General features: G+C 39.2%; 4 protein-coding genes across 4 annotated transcripts; 1 reads left to right on the top strand and 3 right to left on the bottom strand.

The window, feature by feature from the left end:
* Positions 1-34: 34 nt before the first annotated feature.
* Positions 35-3,094, bottom strand: cenpx (centromere protein X). Its single transcript, XM_071473574.1, has 5 exons — positions 2,858-3,094; positions 2,228-2,279; positions 2,070-2,123; positions 1,900-1,988; positions 35-1,502 (listed from the first exon to the last, which is right to left on the bottom strand). Exons 1-5 carry the CDS (start codon positions 2,891-2,893, stop codon positions 1,488-1,490), a joined length of 246 nt encoding a protein of 81 aa, XP_071329675.1. The 5' UTR covers positions 2,894-3,094; the 3' UTR covers positions 35-1,487.
* Positions 3,095-4,289: 1,195 nt separating this feature from the next.
* On the bottom strand, positions 4,290-6,465 carry LOC139616180 (uncharacterized). Its single transcript, XM_071473573.1, has 6 exons — positions 6,352-6,465; positions 5,402-5,437; positions 5,143-5,249; positions 4,950-5,045; positions 4,721-4,867; positions 4,290-4,553 (listed from the first exon to the last, which is right to left on the bottom strand). The coding sequence occupies exons 1-6, from the start codon at positions 6,425-6,427 to the stop codon at positions 4,431-4,433; spliced, it is 585 nt and encodes a 194-aa protein (XP_071329674.1). The 5' UTR covers positions 6,428-6,465; the 3' UTR covers positions 4,290-4,430.
* Positions 6,352-14,595, bottom strand: LOC139616163 (transmembrane channel-like protein 6). The gene is made up of 19 exons (XM_071473572.1): positions 14,143-14,595; positions 13,643-13,761; positions 13,265-13,396; positions 12,826-13,069; positions 12,634-12,721; positions 12,289-12,549; positions 11,973-12,190; positions 11,744-11,888; positions 11,108-11,251; positions 10,102-10,259; positions 9,524-9,614; positions 9,249-9,346; positions 9,062-9,157; positions 8,894-8,969; positions 8,672-8,805; positions 7,569-7,745; positions 7,375-7,453; positions 6,643-6,724; positions 6,352-6,471 (listed from the first exon to the last, which is right to left on the bottom strand). Exons 1-18 carry the CDS (start codon positions 14,196-14,198, stop codon positions 6,644-6,646), a joined length of 2,397 nt encoding a protein of 798 aa, XP_071329673.1. The 5' UTR covers positions 14,199-14,595; the 3' UTR covers positions 6,352-6,471; position 6,643.
* A 486-nt stretch (positions 14,596-15,081) lies between these two features.
* Positions 15,082-18,362, top strand: syngr2a (synaptogyrin 2a). Its single transcript, XM_071473571.1, has 4 exons — positions 15,082-15,301; positions 16,420-16,657; positions 16,816-16,952; positions 17,066-18,362. The coding sequence occupies exons 1-4, from the start codon at positions 15,203-15,205 to the stop codon at positions 17,261-17,263; spliced, it is 672 nt and encodes a 223-aa protein (XP_071329672.1). The 5' UTR covers positions 15,082-15,202; the 3' UTR covers positions 17,264-18,362.
* The last annotated feature ends 355 nt before the right edge of the window (positions 18,363-18,717 follow it).

The following is an 18,717-nucleotide window of genomic DNA, read 5'->3' as shown; positions in this document are numbered from 1 at the left end:
ATATTGTGGAAAAGAAAAAAGAAAATCAGTGAGATCCAAGAGAATAATTATTTTTATTTCATCTGCAAGGATTAACAGTGGGAGAGGATCCAGCACAGCTCTAGTAAACCTCCAGAAAGGCTATGTACTCCAATTGCTACATAATAAAATTCATATTTTACCATGGTAACAAGTAATGTATTGTTGTATAGGATGTATTGTTGTTTTTTTTCCAATTAGATCATTTAGTTCAGTATCTGGTAATAAAAAAGAGCAGCATCACATCTGCATGAGCAGTGACTCTGCAGTTTACAATATTTCATAAAACTGGAGGGCAAGGCTTGCTTTTATTAAAGATTGTAATTATTGACCCAACAAATTATTTTCCTCACAAAAAGTCGTTTTTAATGGTCCTCGTAGTATCATTCATCTCAACATCATTCAACCAAACATCCTGAAGGCCTGCTGTGGAAGTTGCCCCCGGGAAACACAAATCCAATCTGGGCCCTACTAAAAAGGTGCTGGGTCAAATTCCAGGTGCTGAGTCCTTGAGCACCTACCCGAGCCTGGGCTCTTGACTTAAGCCTAAGTTGCTTCCAGCTGTATCTGAGCGGCATTTGTAAGCACAGTGAGTCACCCAAGAGCAACACAAATAAATAGTGTGAGATGTTGTACAGCTATGCTGACTCATAGTGAAGACACGTTGGTCAAATACATCGCTGGTGGAAAACCATCAGAGGCACTTGGGTTAGAAAACCCCACATTACCCTCTCCCTTGCAGTCCCAACTTCCCCCCTCTGCTGTGATGAAAGGAGAGAAAGCACCTCTACTACTCGCCTGTTTTGTTTATTTACCTTCAGAATTACACCCTGCTCCTCTTGGACCATGTTCCAATGTGTTTTGTTATGTTTCCTTTCAAACAGAATATCTATGCGTGTGGTCTCTTGCCATGTTTGGCTAACACACGCACACATTCGTGCATGCACACTCCCATTCAACTTTCCCCCTGTGCCAGAGGTCCCCTTTGCCCTTCCCCCCACCTCTAACTAAACATCGCAGGACAGCAAAAGGGAACTTCAAAGTGGCCGGAGGGGGTACTCCTTTTTTCCTGGCACTTGTCATCATCTAAGGGACTGGCTGCTCCCCTTATTACTCTAATTGCTTCCAACTGCTCCAGGAGGCTTTGATGAAGGGCGCCATGGAGCATGCTGGAAGCACCTGTTGTTGCATAGAGGAGCACAGGTGGGCCTTATTGGTGGTGGCATGGAGGTGTGTGGACAGTACTGCTGCTTTCTACTTAAAAATCACACAACTCAACTGAATACAGAACAAAAATTCCAGTGTAATCTCAGATTTGTGTGATTATGAAATTGCAGTTATACAAAAAAATTTTTTTTAAATAAATAAACATCAGTTAAAGCGAACTTGCAGCTGCAGGAACTGAAACTGTGGGACTGCAGTAGGGACACACAGGCAGCACGTTGGCTCCATCTTGTGGCACCACAGTGCTAGAAGTCCAGCAGCTGAATTGCAAAAGAGATGAAAAACCATGAAATTAATACTGGAAAGGAAATATTTTTGTGCATCAATGATGCACTGTTGAGGCTTGTCTTATGTTCATTTTACTCTTGTGTCCAATCAGCATTTGTATAGCAAGCAAAATACTAGCAGAGAACTAGATTTAACCAAACTCATTCATTTAAAGCCGCACTTGTAGGCACTAAATTTCACATACAGTAGATTGGTTGGTTATGAACCTAAGCCACATTCATTAAGAGTCAAAGTTTACACTGTAAAATATATACAGTAATTAAAACAATAAATCAACAGTACTTTATCAACAGGGTAAAGAATGGTAACTCAAATAGAGGATAAGTGTTTGACCATTAATTATTCTGTTGAGCCTGTTGAGCTACGTACCAGCTGAGGTAGGATCTTTTCAAAGTGCTCGATATCTACTTGGTCACAGTCCTCAGATCCAGCTTGTTTCTGTGATCTTGCAGCAGCCTCTGAAATGAGAGTAACAGATTCATTGAGCAATTAGGTGCAGCATCAGACTCTGTACAACTGTATCAAACATAACTTCTTACCTTGGACAAATATTTTTAGCATCTCTGCCATGAGCAATGCAGCATCCCCACTAACTGTAACACAGAGAGATCTGTTGAATTTGTAGAGTTACAAATAAAATCCACCACAACAGTTTGGCAGAACTCACTTAAATCAGGACAATATTTATAAAACTCACGTTTGGTTTTATCCTCCTTGAAGAAAGCTGACAAGAGTTTGCTCACTGTGTCCTGTAAGTAAGAAGAATTCAGCACATTATAACGTACAATGTTTCTGGGGATAGTAGCCATGAGGTTTACTAAAAACACCAGAACTTTTGGCTGTTATTGACGACAGAACGGTTTTTGTATAGGCATGAATATAAATCTGGTACAAAAATAATTACTCAATTTGAAAAAGCTCTCATTTGACTTTACGGACAACATATTATCTTTTATTTTGCCATTTTGCTGGTTTGTCCTTGTACGTGCCGTCCTCATACCAAACTGCCTTCGAAAAAATGTAAATTTAATGGGCTTTGGTGTTTCGGCGAAAGTAACAGAGGTTATTGCCGTAAGCAACACTAATAATTCGCATGATTATGAACTGCTCTTCCGTTCGGCGTATATATTTTGCTAATCCACTGGATAATATCTTCGCGACGTGTAAATAAGTAATGACTTATATGCACTGTTAACAGTGTCGGTGTGAATGTTTAATGGACGTGAAAAATGCAATTCAGCGACAAAGAAAAAACTTTTAGAAAAAGCTTAATACCAAGGAAGTATTTTAAAAATCATTATCAAGTGAGCAATGTTCTTGCTTTTACCTTTTTGAAGCTTATTTCTGCGCCCGGCTCCGCCATGTTTTTCGATACTGTGAGAGGAACTTGGCGCTCTGCATAGGGATTGGCCGTTAATCTCTGACGTCAGTCGCACAGTCCTCTGTGGACAGTAAACACGGATGTATAATTAGACCTGGATGCCGGATCTAAAAATGGCGCCCATTCAGTTCAATACGAGTTGCTCGCCTGGCGCATACGCCGAAAAAGTTTCTGTCTTCCGGGTTACTTCCGCGTTATGCGGCCCATAGAGACTGCGCAGTAGTGTCACTCCCACCGTGCCTTTGGGCGATGAGAACGAGCGAAAAACGTTCTCGATGTGGCGCTGCGCGTTCACGAGTGCTCTGCTAGCGGACTGATGTTTAACAGACTAATACAGGACCGGCCCGGGGCTTTACACCGCGGATTTAAAACGGCAACAGCAACAACATTCAGTTTGAAGCTTTAGAGCCTAAAGTCACATTGGAATCAACATTTAAAAAAAATAATAAGTAATAAAAATATTAAGTTTAAATTGTCTTTTAGGCAATTTTAAGATATGGATGCTGCATGTGACAGATAACTACAACTCATCAGATAAAGTTATTACATTTACTTTCCCTCATTGAGAAGCATATTTATACGGCATGTCTTCTTTAAAAAAAAAAACCCAAAAAACAACCAAAACTGTGCAGGGCTGTAGTTATGCTTTATGTCCCGTCATTACTTAGCCCTTTTTCTATTTTTCACTGTTCTATTTCACAGATATTTGATTTGAAAATGAAAAATATATCAAAATTATTTTTTATAAAGATTTAATTTAAATGATGAATGCCACTGGACATTTAGCAAACTGTATACTGAACACACACTGAGGACGTGGGGAGTTAGAGAGGCGATGATGAGGACGTCCAGGACGGTTCTTCCCCCCAGGGACAGAGAGGGGGAGCGGGCTGCAGCACCTCAGGCCACCGCTGCTGACCCGGAGGACGCTGCATCCAGGCCGGAGTCAGTTATCAGTTTAACCCGCTGACACAGTGAAGGTCATTAAATAATCTATAAAATAATGAGGCGGTTGTTGTGAGCGGATGACAGGCTGGTGAACTGCAGTCAGGATGAGACACTGCTGGCTCACAGATCACAGAAACTATCACATAGAAGGTAAATGACTTACGAAATTAAAAAGTATAATATATAATATATAAGTTCAGACTGTATGGTTTTAGCCTCCCACGAAAATGTTTGTTTGTATTATCGATATAGGGTATGAAAAAAGGGAAATTACAGCACATCATTTTTCACTTTTCTTACAAAGGCAATGTAGACATTTTAATTTGATTTGTGAATACTTTATTTTGTATAGTTTGTTTTATATTTCTCTCATCTTTTAGACAAAAAGAGGCGATGTAAGAGGAAGGAAAGAGAAAAATCAACACTGAAGCTGTCAAAACCATTCACTTCTTTATTTAAGAATAGTTACACACCTTAAGAACAATGATGTGAGGCAAAGCTATATAAAGTATCTTATCTTGACAAAACACAAAACTCTCCTGAAACAGAAATGGCATTGCAAAGTATTTGTTTATTTATTCATATCATCATCTAACCACTGGGCATCTTCGAGTATGTAGCCCAGACCCATTGAACGGCGTGGTCTTGGTATAGCAGGGGCTGTGGTGATCTCCTCCTCTGAATCCTCCTCCATCTGAAAGGCAGATTTTTTTTACAGTCAGCTTGAAGATGCACACAGCAAATGTACTTTTAAATTAAATACTGTCAATCTGCATTTCTTTGCACAGGATTAAGATTTCTATTTATATGTCCGTTAGGCTCTGACAGGAGGAGAGAAACACTGGGGTAAAGCCTACTCACCTTTGGACTAACAACTCTTTTCACTTCCACTTCAGTGCCTCCAATAAAGTGAGGACCAGCCCAGTCTGCTCTGTCTGCTTCATCCTCTGCAGAAAACCTCACATAGGCCATTGTCTTGTTTTTCTGTGACTTTGAGCATTTCATAATCTGCAATCCAATTCAACAGAAAAGTGGAATTTACTGAAAAAAAACAAAGGCACTAATAAAATTGTATTTTTTCAGTCTTTACCTTACATGCTGTGATGGTGCCCCATTCTCTAAAGTAAGCTCGTATATATCCTTCATTTAAGCAAGGGTTCAGCTCTTTTACCACCAGTCCATGGTCCTGTTTAATAACAGAAAATCATGAGCATCATGGCAAGTTGTAGCCTGAAAAAATAAGTGATGCTAATTGTAAAAATACAAATGACAGAAAAGGTCACCAGTTCATAATGTTCAGCCAAACCACCCATGTATTTCTTTGGAAGCTTGATGTACACTCTTCTTTTAGATGCTGTGGTCTCTCCCATGTTAATTGTTGTGCAGAAGGCTGTAAATTGATTATAAAAGTAGAAAAATAAAACAATATGAGAATGTTCCAATAAGGATTTGAAAAACATAATACATTTCTGCAAATTAGGAACATAGTATTTTACAATCTTATTTTCTTCACAGATGGGGAATGAAATCAAGAAAGCTTACCTGAGGTTATTATTGAGATGTTGACGTGAGATGAACCTGCTCTTCAAAAGTACAGAACAGAATAACCTGCTGTGAGGTGAATTTGTTGTTCATAGGTACCATTCAATAAGGAAATCACCTCCTACTTTTACAGAAGGAATGTGTGTGACTGGTCAAAAAGTTACCCAACTTGTTCTGCAGCCAGGGGAAAAAATGTGTCAATGCTAAAATATGCTATTACGGGATTGAGACAAAACACTAATTTCCAGCTTGTGTATTACTAATAATCAAGGAATTTTTTTAGACAAAATTTCCTTGATTATTATTCAATTTGAAAGTGTGTCTGAGGAAACTTGGACACAGCTGCAGGAAGCAAGTTGTGTTTAGAACAGGTGTATAGATGTATGCATGGTATGTGAATGTGTTTATTACCCGTTCTGCTGGATTAATGTAAAAGAGCAATATGCATGCTACAAATTATTAAATGGCAGTCAATTCTGGCAGGAAATGCAACATTAAAGTGCAAAATCTGAATCAAATACCCTAACAAAAGTGGTGATTATTACATGTATGTGTTCAGGTGAATTACAGAGAAACACTTGTATTAGGGCCAATCAGATAAAGGAAAAATGTTTTCAGAGAAGGGACAGATGATACTTGTCTAATTTGGCATAAATACATCAAGAGAGTTCCTCATTCCAACAACACAGATGTGTTCAAACCAATTTATTTTATCTATTCATCATTCATAAACTAAAACTAAACAGAATCTACAAATAATAACTACAAATTTAAAAAAAAAAAAAAAAAAAACATCCAGACATACAATAATAGCTCTTAATTTATTCTCTTAAATTATTAATAAATATAAATGGCTCCATTCTAGCACTAACAGCCAGTAATTCAGTTTGTTGTGTTCATTCAGCACATCAAGGGCTCAAACAGAATATATATTTGAACTCTATAGTTACAGATTTTGCTTCTGCTTTTGTTCTCCTTGTAGATTGGCGGTGATATTCCCAATAATGTTGACAACCATCTTGACATAGATGAGATCAAAGCTGAGATGCTTGTTGTTGTTGAGATCATATCTTCATGATGTGAATGTTGTTCAGCCACATAGTGAGGAAAAAAAAAAACAGGAAAACGTTTTACATGGAAGATGGTGCTGTCAAATACCTTTTGTCATCATAAGTGCAGTCATTAGAACAGTGACAAGATAAATTACATTCACAATACTACACAGTACTGACACTACCCACCTTATCTATGACAGGACACCAGATTACTCCGCTCACAAGTGGCTTGCAACTGGGTGATAAGGAACTTTTTATCCTTACCCTCCTGTATATAAAAGAAAGCACACACACACACACAATATATATATATATATATATATATATAAAAAACATATATTTCAATTTGCTGTAGACTACAAAAGTCATGCATTTTTAGCCATTCTAGTGGCATGGCTCAATGGATGGAAGTAACAGAAGAATGATTCCTGCAGACTGTGGTCATCCTCTAATTTTCCCACAGGCACTTCGAGAAGGCCAGATTTTTCACCTATCAGCTGAAATATCTTAACATCTACTAGCCTATGTATGGATTACCACATAATTTTGTTCCAACCTTCATGTCCCCTTCAGAATGAATTATAATAACTTTCCTCTAGTGTCATCATCAGATAAAAAATTCTAGTTGTCCAATGGTTTATGATCAAATACCTGTAAAATGAATCACATTGCTATCAGCCTTAGCTGCACTTTGTGTTTAGTGCTAATGAGCAGATGTTAGCATGGTAACATACGAAACTAAAATGGTGAACATTTTAAATATCACACCTGCCAGACATCATCATGTCGGCGTTATCACTGTGAGCCTGTTAGCATAAGTTAGCTGTGCCTAAATACAGCCTTACAGAGCTGCTAGCGTGGCTGTAGACTCTAGCCATGTTGTTTTAAAAAAAAAAAAAAAAAAATCATTATGCATACATTTTCAATTTGCTTTTCTAACCGACTGATGATTATCCTTTGGCCATCGACAACTTGAATGTGAAAGTAGATCACCATTCTGAAAAAAGCAGAAACCATAAGTTCAAATTAAAAGAGCATAAGAAGTATTAAAAAATGATTGTGGAAACTGGACAATTTCTATAAAAATTGTTTGTAATCTTGTTACCACTCACAGAAAGACTCCAGAGGCGATGAATATGAACAATGGGTTCTCCACCACACAGTTGTACACCCAAATGAGCCAAGACAGGATTGGGTGGGAGTCCTTCAGCTCCTGGGCCGACAGCTTCCCTGACTCAAACATTGTGGTGAAATTCCTGAAAGGGCCGCACCCTGCTGAGGGTTTAATCCTGTGGACAGATGGACAGATTTTTAAGATATATTGCAGTCTGTCACTGTTTAGACAGTAGTACCTTTGGAACTGTTTAGGCTCCAAACTCAAGTTAATTGGATATAAGAGATGAAAAGATGATGCACAGCCTCAGCCCCATTCACCTCCGAGGACATTCAATGAGGCCAAAAGTCTGAGACTATTTTTGGACCCTACAGTAAATCTTTAAAGGAATAGTTTCACATTTGGGCCAACATATTCCTTTAAACATTGGTCAGAAATACAGTATTAAAAGTTTAATTTTTAAAAAGACCAATCATTGCTTCAAAAAGCTTGGTGCTATATTTTTAAGCAAACATTATAGGGAATAAACAAGATTTGTTGGGGACCACTTTCAGCTGTACATCATCATAATCAAGTAATATATTAGTACACTTGTGTGGCTCATTGATTTGTTATAATAAACACACACACATATCTCTCTCTCTCTCTCTCTCTCTCTCTCTCTCTCTCTCTCTCTCTCTCTCTCTCTCTCTCTCTCTCTCTCTCTCTCTCTCTCTCTCTCTCTCTCTCTCTCTCTCTCTCTCTCTCTCTCTCTCTCTCTCTCTCTCTCTATATATATATATATATATATATAAAATATTTTATATTTTAAACATTTTAAATGTGCAAGAGAGAAGAATCCTTGACTCATGGAGGCCCCAGGCAAAGAAGCCTGTCAACAAAACCCTCACCACCTCCTTTTTACAAGGAGAAAAATGCAAATTACATCCGCAGCCTACTTTAAGGGTAGTATCTGGTGAAAAATATGGGGCTGTCATTTTGCTCCGACAGGTATTTAGAAAGCTATGTGTGTCTAAAGCTGCGGAATTCACACATGCCTTTCAGTGTAGAAATTGCTTGTGAGCATCACAGTCATTAAGTCATCATGTTTGTTGCACTCACGTCCAAATAGTATAAGTGACAGACACTAAAGCACCAAGAAATGATGGAAACCACAAAAGAGAGATGAACAGTGTTGTCATCTGACTGGCCCTCCAGGGCTTTCTGGAGGCCTGACAGTTGAGCATCAGACTGCTCTGGGGAAGAAACCAGAGAAAGAATGTTACGTTTGTTATCCAACCCAGACACACTGTGTGATGCTGAAACAACAACAGCTATACAAACCTTCTTCATGTAAAACAGCACAAGCAGTTTTATGATTTGAACTGCAGGAAGAAGTGGGGCAAACAGCACCCCGAGCCTGGGACGAACAGAAGACAATTCATGTTTAATTCACCTTTCTTGTTAAACATGTGATGGTTTCAAAAATGTGGTGTAATGTTGTGTATTTACCAAGTGAGAGTTTGTCCATATATGAGCTCCAGCACATTACGAGCAATGTCAAACACTGGCTTCCTGTCCCTTTTCAGCACTTGCTTGTAATAGAGCCTAGAAGGAAGATATCAGGTTAGCTTAGCAGAAAGAAAATGCTTTTAGCAAAACCAAGTTGCATGACTCGTGGGTAAAGCAACCAACTCACCTCCACAGGAACTCTCCCAAAAAAGTGTAAAGCACCGTGAAGAAAAAGTCCATCAGGAGCAAACGATACAGTTCTTGGCCCACAAAAGTTTCCCAGCACTGTGGACAACAGAGACACATAAATCTAAAGAATCTGCAAAAAGGTTGTTTCACAGATATCATATGCACCAACAAGGCCACAACTTAACATCTTATCAAATATTGAGTTCTAACAGGATTCCTCATGCAACTCCAAAACTATAATTATACAAGGTTCAGTTATGAAAATGTTGTGACCTTTAGACCATGACTTTCTGGTTCCACAGCTATTCTTCCCAGCCAGCGGTAGCACAGCACTCCAACAATACTGATCTTCAACAACAGGTTCCTGAGAAAATTATGCCGAAACACTGAACTTTCCATTTGATGAAAATAGCCATTATGAAAAAATACACAACACAATACTTCAAATGATTAAAAAAAAAAAAAAGTTATATTAGTTGCCATACATCTTCTCAAGTTAACAAATTCACCACCAATTTTATAGGTAGTGATTCCTCTGGTAAATAGGAAACAACACAAATACTACATAGATCGGAAGACGGAGCTTTTTATACATTGTATATATGTTCAGCAAATCACTTTGACTCCTGATTTATGTTTATTCAGAGACATAATACCATAATATATATATACATAATATATCAAAATGTGCTTTTTCAGTTGTTATGGTGGGTATAATTAAAGCTTCCAAAATTATATTAAGACATTGAAAGCTCCAGATTGAAAAGAGTGGGTAAATTCAAAAATTGTGAACTTGAAACTATGGTAAAAGTCTACTTGTTGCCATGTACCAAACAAGTTCTTCTTCTCACCTGAAGATGGAGACATAGACACAGACACTGGGTGAGTCATGTTTTTCTATCCAGGCACACAGGTTGAAGAGGCCAGGAAGTAACAGGTTAATGCCCGACACCACTGCAGACAAGAGCAGCAGCTGAATTTCTCTGACAAGACCCTGCTTTATGGTGGCCTGTGAAGGGATGGACAAAACTCACAGTGAGGGCTGCAGACCAGCCACCTCATGACCTTTTTAATGAGATTTGACTTTACTGATTGGTGCATTGCATTGTAGTAGGCTAAATGCTGGAATGCAACATCAAAAAAATGTTATTATTAGTTCCACCTTTTCTTCTATGAGGACTCAAAAGTCTATGAATCTGCTTCATTTGGGAACGACACTGAAGCAGTGAAGAGTGAAGAGTGCTTGGATTTGGATTACCAAGGTTTATCCAGCAGTAAACATACAAGATTTTTGAAAATAAAGAAGAAAATGGTGATAGTCATCTAGCAAACACAAGAGTCAAATATAACTACGATAACTATAATAACTATAATAAGAAGCCTGTAAACTTCACTTTCAATACAGCAGCAGAAGCTTGTGTCATTTGCACTTCAAAGCTCTTGTCTGTGAGCAAAATTTAACTTCCATTTCTTATTTGCACAACAGAAACTAATGAGAAACATGCATGGTGGGGAAAATAAACATGCAGTTCATGTTCTTGATAAATTCAGTTTCCTCAGTATTCTGATCAGTAGATAAAATTTACATTTTAGATGGGGTGGCATGTGTTTTTATTTTTGTTTAACTCCTCCAATATCTTGACAAAGATCATTCTCACACGTAATAGTTTTGCATAATCATCGGACAGGAGAAAAACAAAGCATGTAAACCATCTGACAGGAAAGAAAAAGGAGAACTATATACCCTGCGGTGGGGAGGTGATTTATATCAGTTATTTCTGTGTCATTCTCAAGAAGATGTTAGTCGCTCAGATATGCATGATAACTGTTTTGCCTGGTTGCACAGTTTCCTCTAACCTCTGACAGATAGTGGACTCCCAAGGCACCCAGGAAGATACTGGCTAGACATATAACCCATGCCAACAGATGCACTATGATGTGCTGGAATCGCTGCATGCAGGTCTTTTCGTCTTCTCCATGGATCATCTCAGAGAGAAGCTCCTGTCGGGAAAGCAGAGTCTGTGATGTTGAGCCAGCAACATTTGACTGATCTTCGCAATGTGTTGAAACTGATGTGCTAGTTTTGTCTCAACTTTATTAACTGTGGCAACTGCCATCAATTGTATTTCTAAACAGATATTTATAAAAACAGTTTTGAGAAAATGGCCTTCTTTAGCCTCACTGTGCAGCATGGGAAATGCATCATTAAAACTCCCTGCGTGTGAAACTACTGCACTAAAACTAAGTTTATGTAGCAGTAATGTCACAAAGTGGCCACGCATGACATTGAACCTGTCGAATAGTATTATTCAAGATTGTTCTCAGTTTTACAATGATTTTGAAACATTATACGTTCAGGCTTTAGGCAGTTTATAAGCTCACATTTATGCTTCATTTTGGAGAGAAAATGAGGAACCATAACCTGGGCTTCTGAAATCCATTCACACATTCACACTTAAGTGAGTGTGATAAAATATTCACACGATTGCGTACTTTGAGTTGCGTGCTGATTTTCTCAGACTGAAGTCTGACAGATGTCGTCTTGCTGAGTTTAAAGTCCCAGGTGCAAAAAACTCTTACTGCCAGATTCCCATTAGACTTGAGGACATGAAAACTTCTCCCGAAGGACTTGGACATGCTGCAGGAGAACAATACAGTCATACAGTCAACATACATGGACTAAATTGAAATGAATGCATGAATAATTCACTTATTGTCCAACCTGTACACCAAGACCATGCAGATAATGAAGAAGGTGACGACGATGGTAAAGAGGTAAGCTGCAGGTATGCTGTATGACACTCTCTGGGGCCTGTCTGTATCACAGATGGTGATAGGTGATACACCAGCCGAACCAGGGGTTGAGTCAACAGCTTGACAAGTTCTGATGTCATTGTTGGTGTAGTAGCCGTAAAACATCACACTCCGAGAGAGGGAACCCTGTCAGAGATAGCAGGTAGAAGGGAGATCCTGTTCAAGAGCGTGCCAAAGAAAAAAACATGTATACACTGCTCTGATGTAATGCACGGCCATCCTACCGTGCCTGTGAGCAGCTCAAGGCCAGTGAAATTGTCAAGATGAGAGTCATAAAGAGGAGGAGGGTGGATGGCTTGAGGGAAGACCAGGAACAGGCCATTGACGATGAAGAGCAGGAGGTTAAAGTGCAGGAGGGTTCGGAGAAACAGGAAGTAGGAGAGCACTCCGGTCCCGAAACGTCCACTCAGTCGCTTCATGGCTGAATGCCACAGCTGGAGGGAACTGAGGACGGGGAGGCAGCTGAACTGGCAGTGACGCCAAGTCTGAGCAGAGAAAAACACAAGTGAGGGACTGATACACACAAAGAGCAATAAATTATACTTTGTCATGTGGAGCACACTACTCACCCTCGAAACGTACATGCTGAGATTACTGCAGCATGGAATATTTCTACTGATGAGTATACTCTGAGGTATGTCACTGAAAGCAAGTCGCCTAATAAAGGATAGGGGAAGCAGTTGTTAGAAACAAGCATTTGTAACTACAGTTCTAGTTGCTTTAATCTGCAGGTAATTTCATGTCTACAGTGTCATATGTACCTGATCTCCATCTTATCTGTCAGGCTAAGCGGCATGGCTCGCAGCTTGCCCACGCCCTCGCTTACTGACAGGCCTCGGAGGCTGGACGCCAGCTTCTCCTGTTCACCTTCAGTACTGATTTCCTCCACATCGTCCTCACTAAAGTCAACCTGGATCAGTCGAGATGGATGAGAAGAATCGCGGGAGGTTTTCTGGGATCGTCGTAGCTGGGAACGCCGAGAATTGACTGCAGCAGTATTTTGCCCTGTGTGGGCAATGGACAATTTTTACTTTAGGTTTGTAAATGAACACCGTCAACAAACAATTCATTTTTTTTCCCTCTCTCTCTCTCTCTCTCTCTCTCTTTTTTTTTTTTTTTTTAAACCGCCACAGAGAGATTTCAACACCTGGTGGCAACACATACAGAAGAAAAAACAAAACAAAACCACATCATCCTCACCAGCCGTGCGACTTGGCATTGAAGAGAGGACATTTAGAGTAGCAGCCGACCAGTGGTGCCTCTGCAAACAGCTGATCTCCTCTGTGTCATGAGCCTCATCTCCCATGCCATCTCCCTCTGTTGAAAAGCTATCTGAAAGAAACATTATTTTGAAACGTTTTCAGACAACCACAATGTCCTCAGTGTCATTGGCTTTACGATAATGACTGTGCACATTCAATATTTTAAACAAACGTGTTTACATTTAAGTGAACTTTAATAATCACCAGCAGTAAATGCTACTCAGCCTGTAAGTCTTTCAGTCTGTAGATATTGAAATTTAAATTCCAGTTTAAAAGACTTTTGTAGCAGTAAATTACAGCAATTCTGCACTTGTACCTGTGCATTCTCTAACCACATCCATCTGTAGGGTTTCAGGGCACGTCTGGGCGCTGGCTGCTGGTTCTCTGACATGCTGGAGGAATGAGTCCTGACCTGGTTCACCTTCTTCCAGGTTCCTGCAGGACAGTAACCATCAGACCCAGATTGCAAGAGGCCTCAAAAATTATATTAAGTACATGCAAAGACAGTTAAGTCCAAAATGACTGGAAAGCTGCAAGTCTCTCAACAATGTTTCCTACTACCATGTAGCCCAGGTACGTTTGCTGGAAGGGCATTGACCTTTCCATGTTCAAAGAAAGAAGAAGAAATAGATTATAAATATTAGATAATTAGTAGCACAATTTGGGAACACTTACTTACTGCCCTAACAACAGTGAGTCTTGACAAACATATTTTGTTTATCTAAAAACAAAAGTACAGCAAAAAAAAAAAAAAAAAAAAAAAAAAAAGTGCAACAACCCTTGAGCCTTCAAATAAAAATTTGAAAGAGAACTTACTCGTAGTCAGAATCCATTTGACAAATGTCGACACTGAAGCTCACGCTGCCTGCCATGGACCTGATGATCTCCTTTTACTGCAAACACACAGCTCACAGTGCATCAGTCTTCATTATTTATGTTTCAAGAATGTAAAGTCATGCACTTTTCAGTGAATCTGACTTCCTGTGAAGCAGTCCAATCTTGACTAATAATAAAAACACTTCGTATAGCTACACTTCCTCTCGCCCTCAGTCTCCCCCGTTTCTCTCTTCACAGCTGTACCTCATTTGCAGCAAAGCGTTACAAATAATAAATAAATACATGTATTTATAATAATAATAACACAATTTCCAATTTATATGTACATTTGTAGTATTATTTTTAAAGGTTTCAGAGGAAATGTAAGTATGGTATTGTGTCTTGAACATAGGTTTTGAAGCTCGTTGGTGGACACGGATGACCTGAATGTATTTAGAAGGAATAATGAGTGGCTACTGCCCACCGGTGGCCGCAGTGAGGAACTGCGACACAACGTTAAATGACTGGAAACACATTAAAATGGAAACAAAATTCAGCTGCAAGCCCTTCTGCTGCCGGTAGGCAAGATATTTCAGAGACATCATAATAAAGGGAATTAGGAGCACTCTGACGGGTGCAGACAATGACAATGTTTGGACAGTGATTACCAATAAAATAAATTCCATATTTATTATTATTATTATTATTATTATTATTATTATTATTATTATTATTATTATTATTGTCAGACAGAAGACAGAGGCCTGCTTGGCTCTTAGATTTAAGGCCATTTCTAAATCAATGGCCTTAAATCTTACTTTTAACTGTCACTAAAGAGCAAAAATTGAACTTTTAGCCGTTTAAACAGCGGTCAAGATTTGGCGACATCACCGTCGCACGCACTTTTTTGTGGAGCTCCTGAACGCACCACAGAGGGGGCGGCGTCTGGGAAGTTTTCAGGAAGTTGTTAGATAAAACGAAACAGTCTAAACTTCGTGTGGAAGAGTTTCCAGCTTGTCTTCAGACCGCTGGGCAGCCATTGTTAGGTGATACAGTCGAAATGCAGAGCAGTGCGTACGGGGCCTCTTTGGCCGGCGGTGCTTTTGATTTAGAGAGCTTTGTCAGACAGCCTCAGACCATTCTGCGCTGCCTGAGCTGGGTGAGTGACTCCACGGAAACGTTAAAGTTAGCATCAGTTAGCCAACTGTCACTTCACCGACCGTATGTTAACATATGTGCGCTGCCAGCGTCGACACAAATCAGTGATTGACACGGCCTGTCAGCGTCATGAGCTGCCAACACCGGACACGAACTGGGGTTTGGGTTAAAACCTTGAATAAATGTTGAATAAAGTGGAAAATGGATGTATTTTCCATAGCAGTAGTTGATAAGGGCTAATGTTAGCTAACATGTCCACTGCTGTGTCACCGCTGTAACTGCCACCAGATGATGGACGCAGTTTAGTTTTGATTTAATATAATATGTGTAGATTATTATGGTTTAAAAACTTCACCAGTAACAATTATAATTTACAGAGCACATGGCTCCTTTTCTGGAGTGTGTACAGTCTTAGAACAGGAAATGAAACTTGTCAGGCGTCATCTGTTGAGCTGCAAAGTTGGGAAGGTGACAGTCTAATCATGTAATAGTGATGATAATAATTAACTGTACCTATGTGGAACTCTTCAACAAACACATTTACATAATTAACTAATTAACAGTAAAAAAAAACCCAAAAAAACAACTAAAGTCACTTTAAAGAGTTGTTGTTTTTAAAGAAGATAGTTTGCTGCTCTTACAAGTCATTTCAGATTTCATGAGCCATGACAGCCAAAGCTTTGTCACCTTTGTGTTTAAGTCTAGATCTTGCAACAAATAGTTTTAATTTTTGTGTAATTTTGTTAGTCGATTATCACAATTATTATTGATTTATTTCCTGTCATCACCTGATTCAGCTCCATTCTCGTGTAAAAAGTGGATCAGGAACAAGAATGACCCCCAGAAGATGTCGCTCTTTTCCATGCAGTATATAGAGTGCAAAAATAGACCTGCAAATGAAACTTTTCTAGTGCCATCTGCCAGCTCAGCTCCACCTGTCTGAACTGGCTTGACAGATGTTTTCATATGAATTTAGATTTTTTTTTTCTCTTTTAAGTTGAAAGCTTTCTTGTAATATGAATCATGTGATGTGAGTCACACAGCCCTGCAACTGCTTGACTTAAAAAACATGTATTCTCCTCCCCCTGGCATTAACCCTGCATGTCCCTTTTTTTGCAGTTATTTTCTATTGTGGTGTTTGCGACCATCACAGCAGAAGGCTACATGAACCCGACAGTCAAAATGGACACAAAGTGCATTTTCAACGGCAACGACAGTGCCTGCAGCTATGGGGTGGGAATTGGAATCCTGGCCTTCTTGGCATGTGTTATCTTCCTCATACTGGATGCCTACTTCCCACAGATCAGCAATGCCAAAGAAAGAAAATACATTGTTATAGGAGATTTATTCTTCTCAGGTGAGAGTCAGGTTATAGTGTAGACTCATGCTCGTACTACAATAAAGGAAATGTACCCAAAAACAGGAACTGCAGCTGAGTTGACGTTAATACTGTCATCATATTTCATCTTAATCCTGACTTATTTATTGCTCTGTTGTATTTTCTTTGCGGATCAGCGGCTTGGACATTCCTGTGGTTCATCTGCTTCTGTGTGCTGGCCAACCAGTGGTCCAAGACCTCTGATGTAACTGCTATCCCTGCTGATGCTGCCCGTGCTGTCGTGGCCTTCTCCTTCTTCTCAGTCATCACCTGGGTGAGCCTCTCTTCACCTCTTCATGTGGCCAGCATTTGATTAACAAATTCATTTGATAAGGCACAACTCAGCTTGTAAAAGACCGGTTTACTGATTCAAACTTCTCTCAACAGGCACTCTTGTCCTACTTTGCGTATGCAAGGTATCGTCAGGGCGTGAGTGAATTTGACCAGGAGTACAGAGACCCAGCAAATGATCACACTACTCCATACCCACCCACCCCGTACGCCAGTGGCCCCTCGAGCTACCAGCAGTCGCCTTTCTCCCACAATCAGGAGCACCCAGGGGAGTACCAACCTCCAACTTATTGAAGGACTGAGATTCAAAAGCATGAATCCAACAAGGGAGTTTTCTTTTTAAATAAAGACATGTGCCAATGGTTTCATTTAAAACGCGGACTGTTCTCTGCACTCCGATTTTCTTCCTGCAGAAAGTGTTTTTTTTTCTGGGCGCACTGATGTATTTTTAGTTTATTTCACTGTTGTAAGTTGTTTGGTGGATGTTTGATGCATTGTTCACAGTGCCACACACAGCAGTTGAACTCTGAAAATATAATTTTGTTAGGAGATTATCTTGGTAATAGAGAGGATGAAGATGCCATCGTTGTCTTTGTAGCAAAACACCTGTAGTTACTACAGTGCCCCTTTTGTTTCATATTTGAGTGCAATTAGAGACCTGTTAATATCAAAGGATTTAATAAGTTGCCAGCTTTGCATTGTTGATATGGACAACTGATTGTATGTTACTGTTTAGTACATATATTTTCGTTACTGTCAAATTCGTATACACCAGTTTAACACAATAATTAAGCAAAACCAGGATTCATGTTCTTTGATCACAAAACAAACCCATATTTTTTAATCAATGGGTGCATTGAAAATGTTCCCTCTGTTACTACTGTAATGCCATGTTTTTATTTCTTTTTTAATCATCAACCACTGAAAACTGGCTTTTATGCACTGAAAAACACAGTTAATTTCTTTGGGGGCTGTTAATGGCCAATGTCCGATCTAAGGTTGTTGATTCTAATGGTTTAAATCTAATTCTGTAACTTTTTAGTTTAGTATTTAAGGGTGTTTTGTTCAGTGCCTTTTTGAGTTCAGTTCCACTTTTTTAAAACATCTTATTCAGCAAATGCGTGATTTCAGGAATTATTTGATATTGTGGTAATTGTTATATTTATTAGCCTACATAATCCTTTGAGTCCTGGTGTATGACAATCAAACCATTTTTTTTTTTCCTTACATTTTTCCTCTTGCTTTTCCTTGTTTCTCACATGTAAAAGGTAATTGTACCTTGCAGTTTTACAGTCGTGCTCAAAGGCTTTACAATATTTCTCCATCTAAGTGCCTTATACAGTATTCTGTATAATACAAGGTTTGCCAAATAAAAACTGATCTCGTTTTGAAACTTTGGGCCCGCCCATAATTTACATCCGCCTGTAAAGAGAGAACCGGACTCCGCGCACGGCTGATGTGCTCCCTTGGTAAATATTTGAGTTGTGATTATGTTGGTGTGTGTGTGTGTGTGGAGACTGCGCCATGATGATGTAAAGACAGTAAGCTAGTACATCATTTATTTATAGGAGTACATCAAGACAAAGATGTAATATAAAGTGTCTAATCTAACGTTATATCAAGACTATAACTAACTGCACACATGTCAAGAGTTATAGTGTCAGAGTCAGAGTGAGGGCCATGAATGAAAACCTGACTTAATGAAATAATGGATTAATAATGGAAAGGGGATAATATTCACCATAATC

This window comes from Trachinotus anak, unplaced genomic scaffold (genome assembly GCF_046630095.1).
Source record: "Trachinotus anak isolate AG129_WGS33_773 ecotype Australia unplaced genomic scaffold, CSIRO_AGI_Tana_v1 ptg000003l, whole genome shotgun sequence".
Classification (NCBI taxonomy): domain Eukaryota; kingdom Metazoa; phylum Chordata; class Actinopteri; order Carangiformes; family Carangidae; genus Trachinotus; species Trachinotus anak.
Note: the sequence above shows the minus strand (reverse complement) of the source record. Positions and strands in the feature narration are given on the sequence as shown.

Excerpts from the sequence above, each read along its gene's own strand:
- syngr2a (XM_071473571.1), top strand. The coding sequence starts at position 15,203 with ATGCAGAGCAGTGCGTACGGGGCCTCTTTGGCCGGCGGTGCTTTTGAT. Across the intron at positions 16,658-16,815 it reads AGGAGATTTATTCTTCTCAG|CGGCTTGGACATTCCTGTGG; the intron begins GTGAGAGTCAGG and ends TTTGCGGATCAG. Across the intron at positions 16,953-17,065 it reads TCTTCTCAGTCATCACCTGG|GCACTCTTGTCCTACTTTGC; the intron begins GTGAGCCTCTCT and ends TTCTCTCAACAG.
- cenpx (XM_071473574.1), bottom strand. The coding sequence starts at position 2,893 with ATGGCGGAGCCGGGCGCAGAAATAAGCTTCAAAAAG. Across the intron at positions 2,124-2,227 it reads CAAGGAGGATAAAACCAAAC|TTAGTGGGGATGCTGCATTG; the intron begins GTGAGTTTTATA and ends TCTGTGTTACAG. Across the intron at positions 1,989-2,069 it reads GCTAAAAATATTTGTCCAAG|AGGCTGCTGCAAGATCACAG; the intron begins GTAAGAAGTTAT and ends CTCTCATTTCAG.
- LOC139616180 (XM_071473573.1), bottom strand. The coding sequence starts at position 6,427 with ATGTCAAGATGGTTGTCAACATTATTGGGAATATCACCGCCAATCTAC. Across the intron at positions 5,046-5,142 it reads TGGCTGAACATTATGAACTG|GACCATGGACTGGTGGTAAA; the intron begins GTGACCTTTTCT and ends GTTATTAAACAG. Across the intron at positions 4,554-4,720 it reads AAAGAGTTGTTAGTCCAAAG|ATGGAGGAGGATTCAGAGGA; the intron begins GTGAGTAGGCTT and ends TCTGCCTTTCAG.
- LOC139616163 (XM_071473572.1), bottom strand. The coding sequence starts at position 14,198 with ATGGCAGGCAGCGTGAGCTTCAGTGTCGACATTTGTCAAATGGATTCT. Across the intron at positions 12,550-12,633 it reads TCAGCATGTACGTTTCGAGG|ACTTGGCGTCACTGCCAGTT; the intron begins GTGAGTAGTGTG and ends TTCTCTGCTCAG. Across the intron at positions 10,260-11,107 it reads GAGTCCACTATCTGTCAGAG|GCCACCATAAAGCAGGGTCT; the intron begins GTTAGAGGAAAC and ends ATCCCTTCACAG.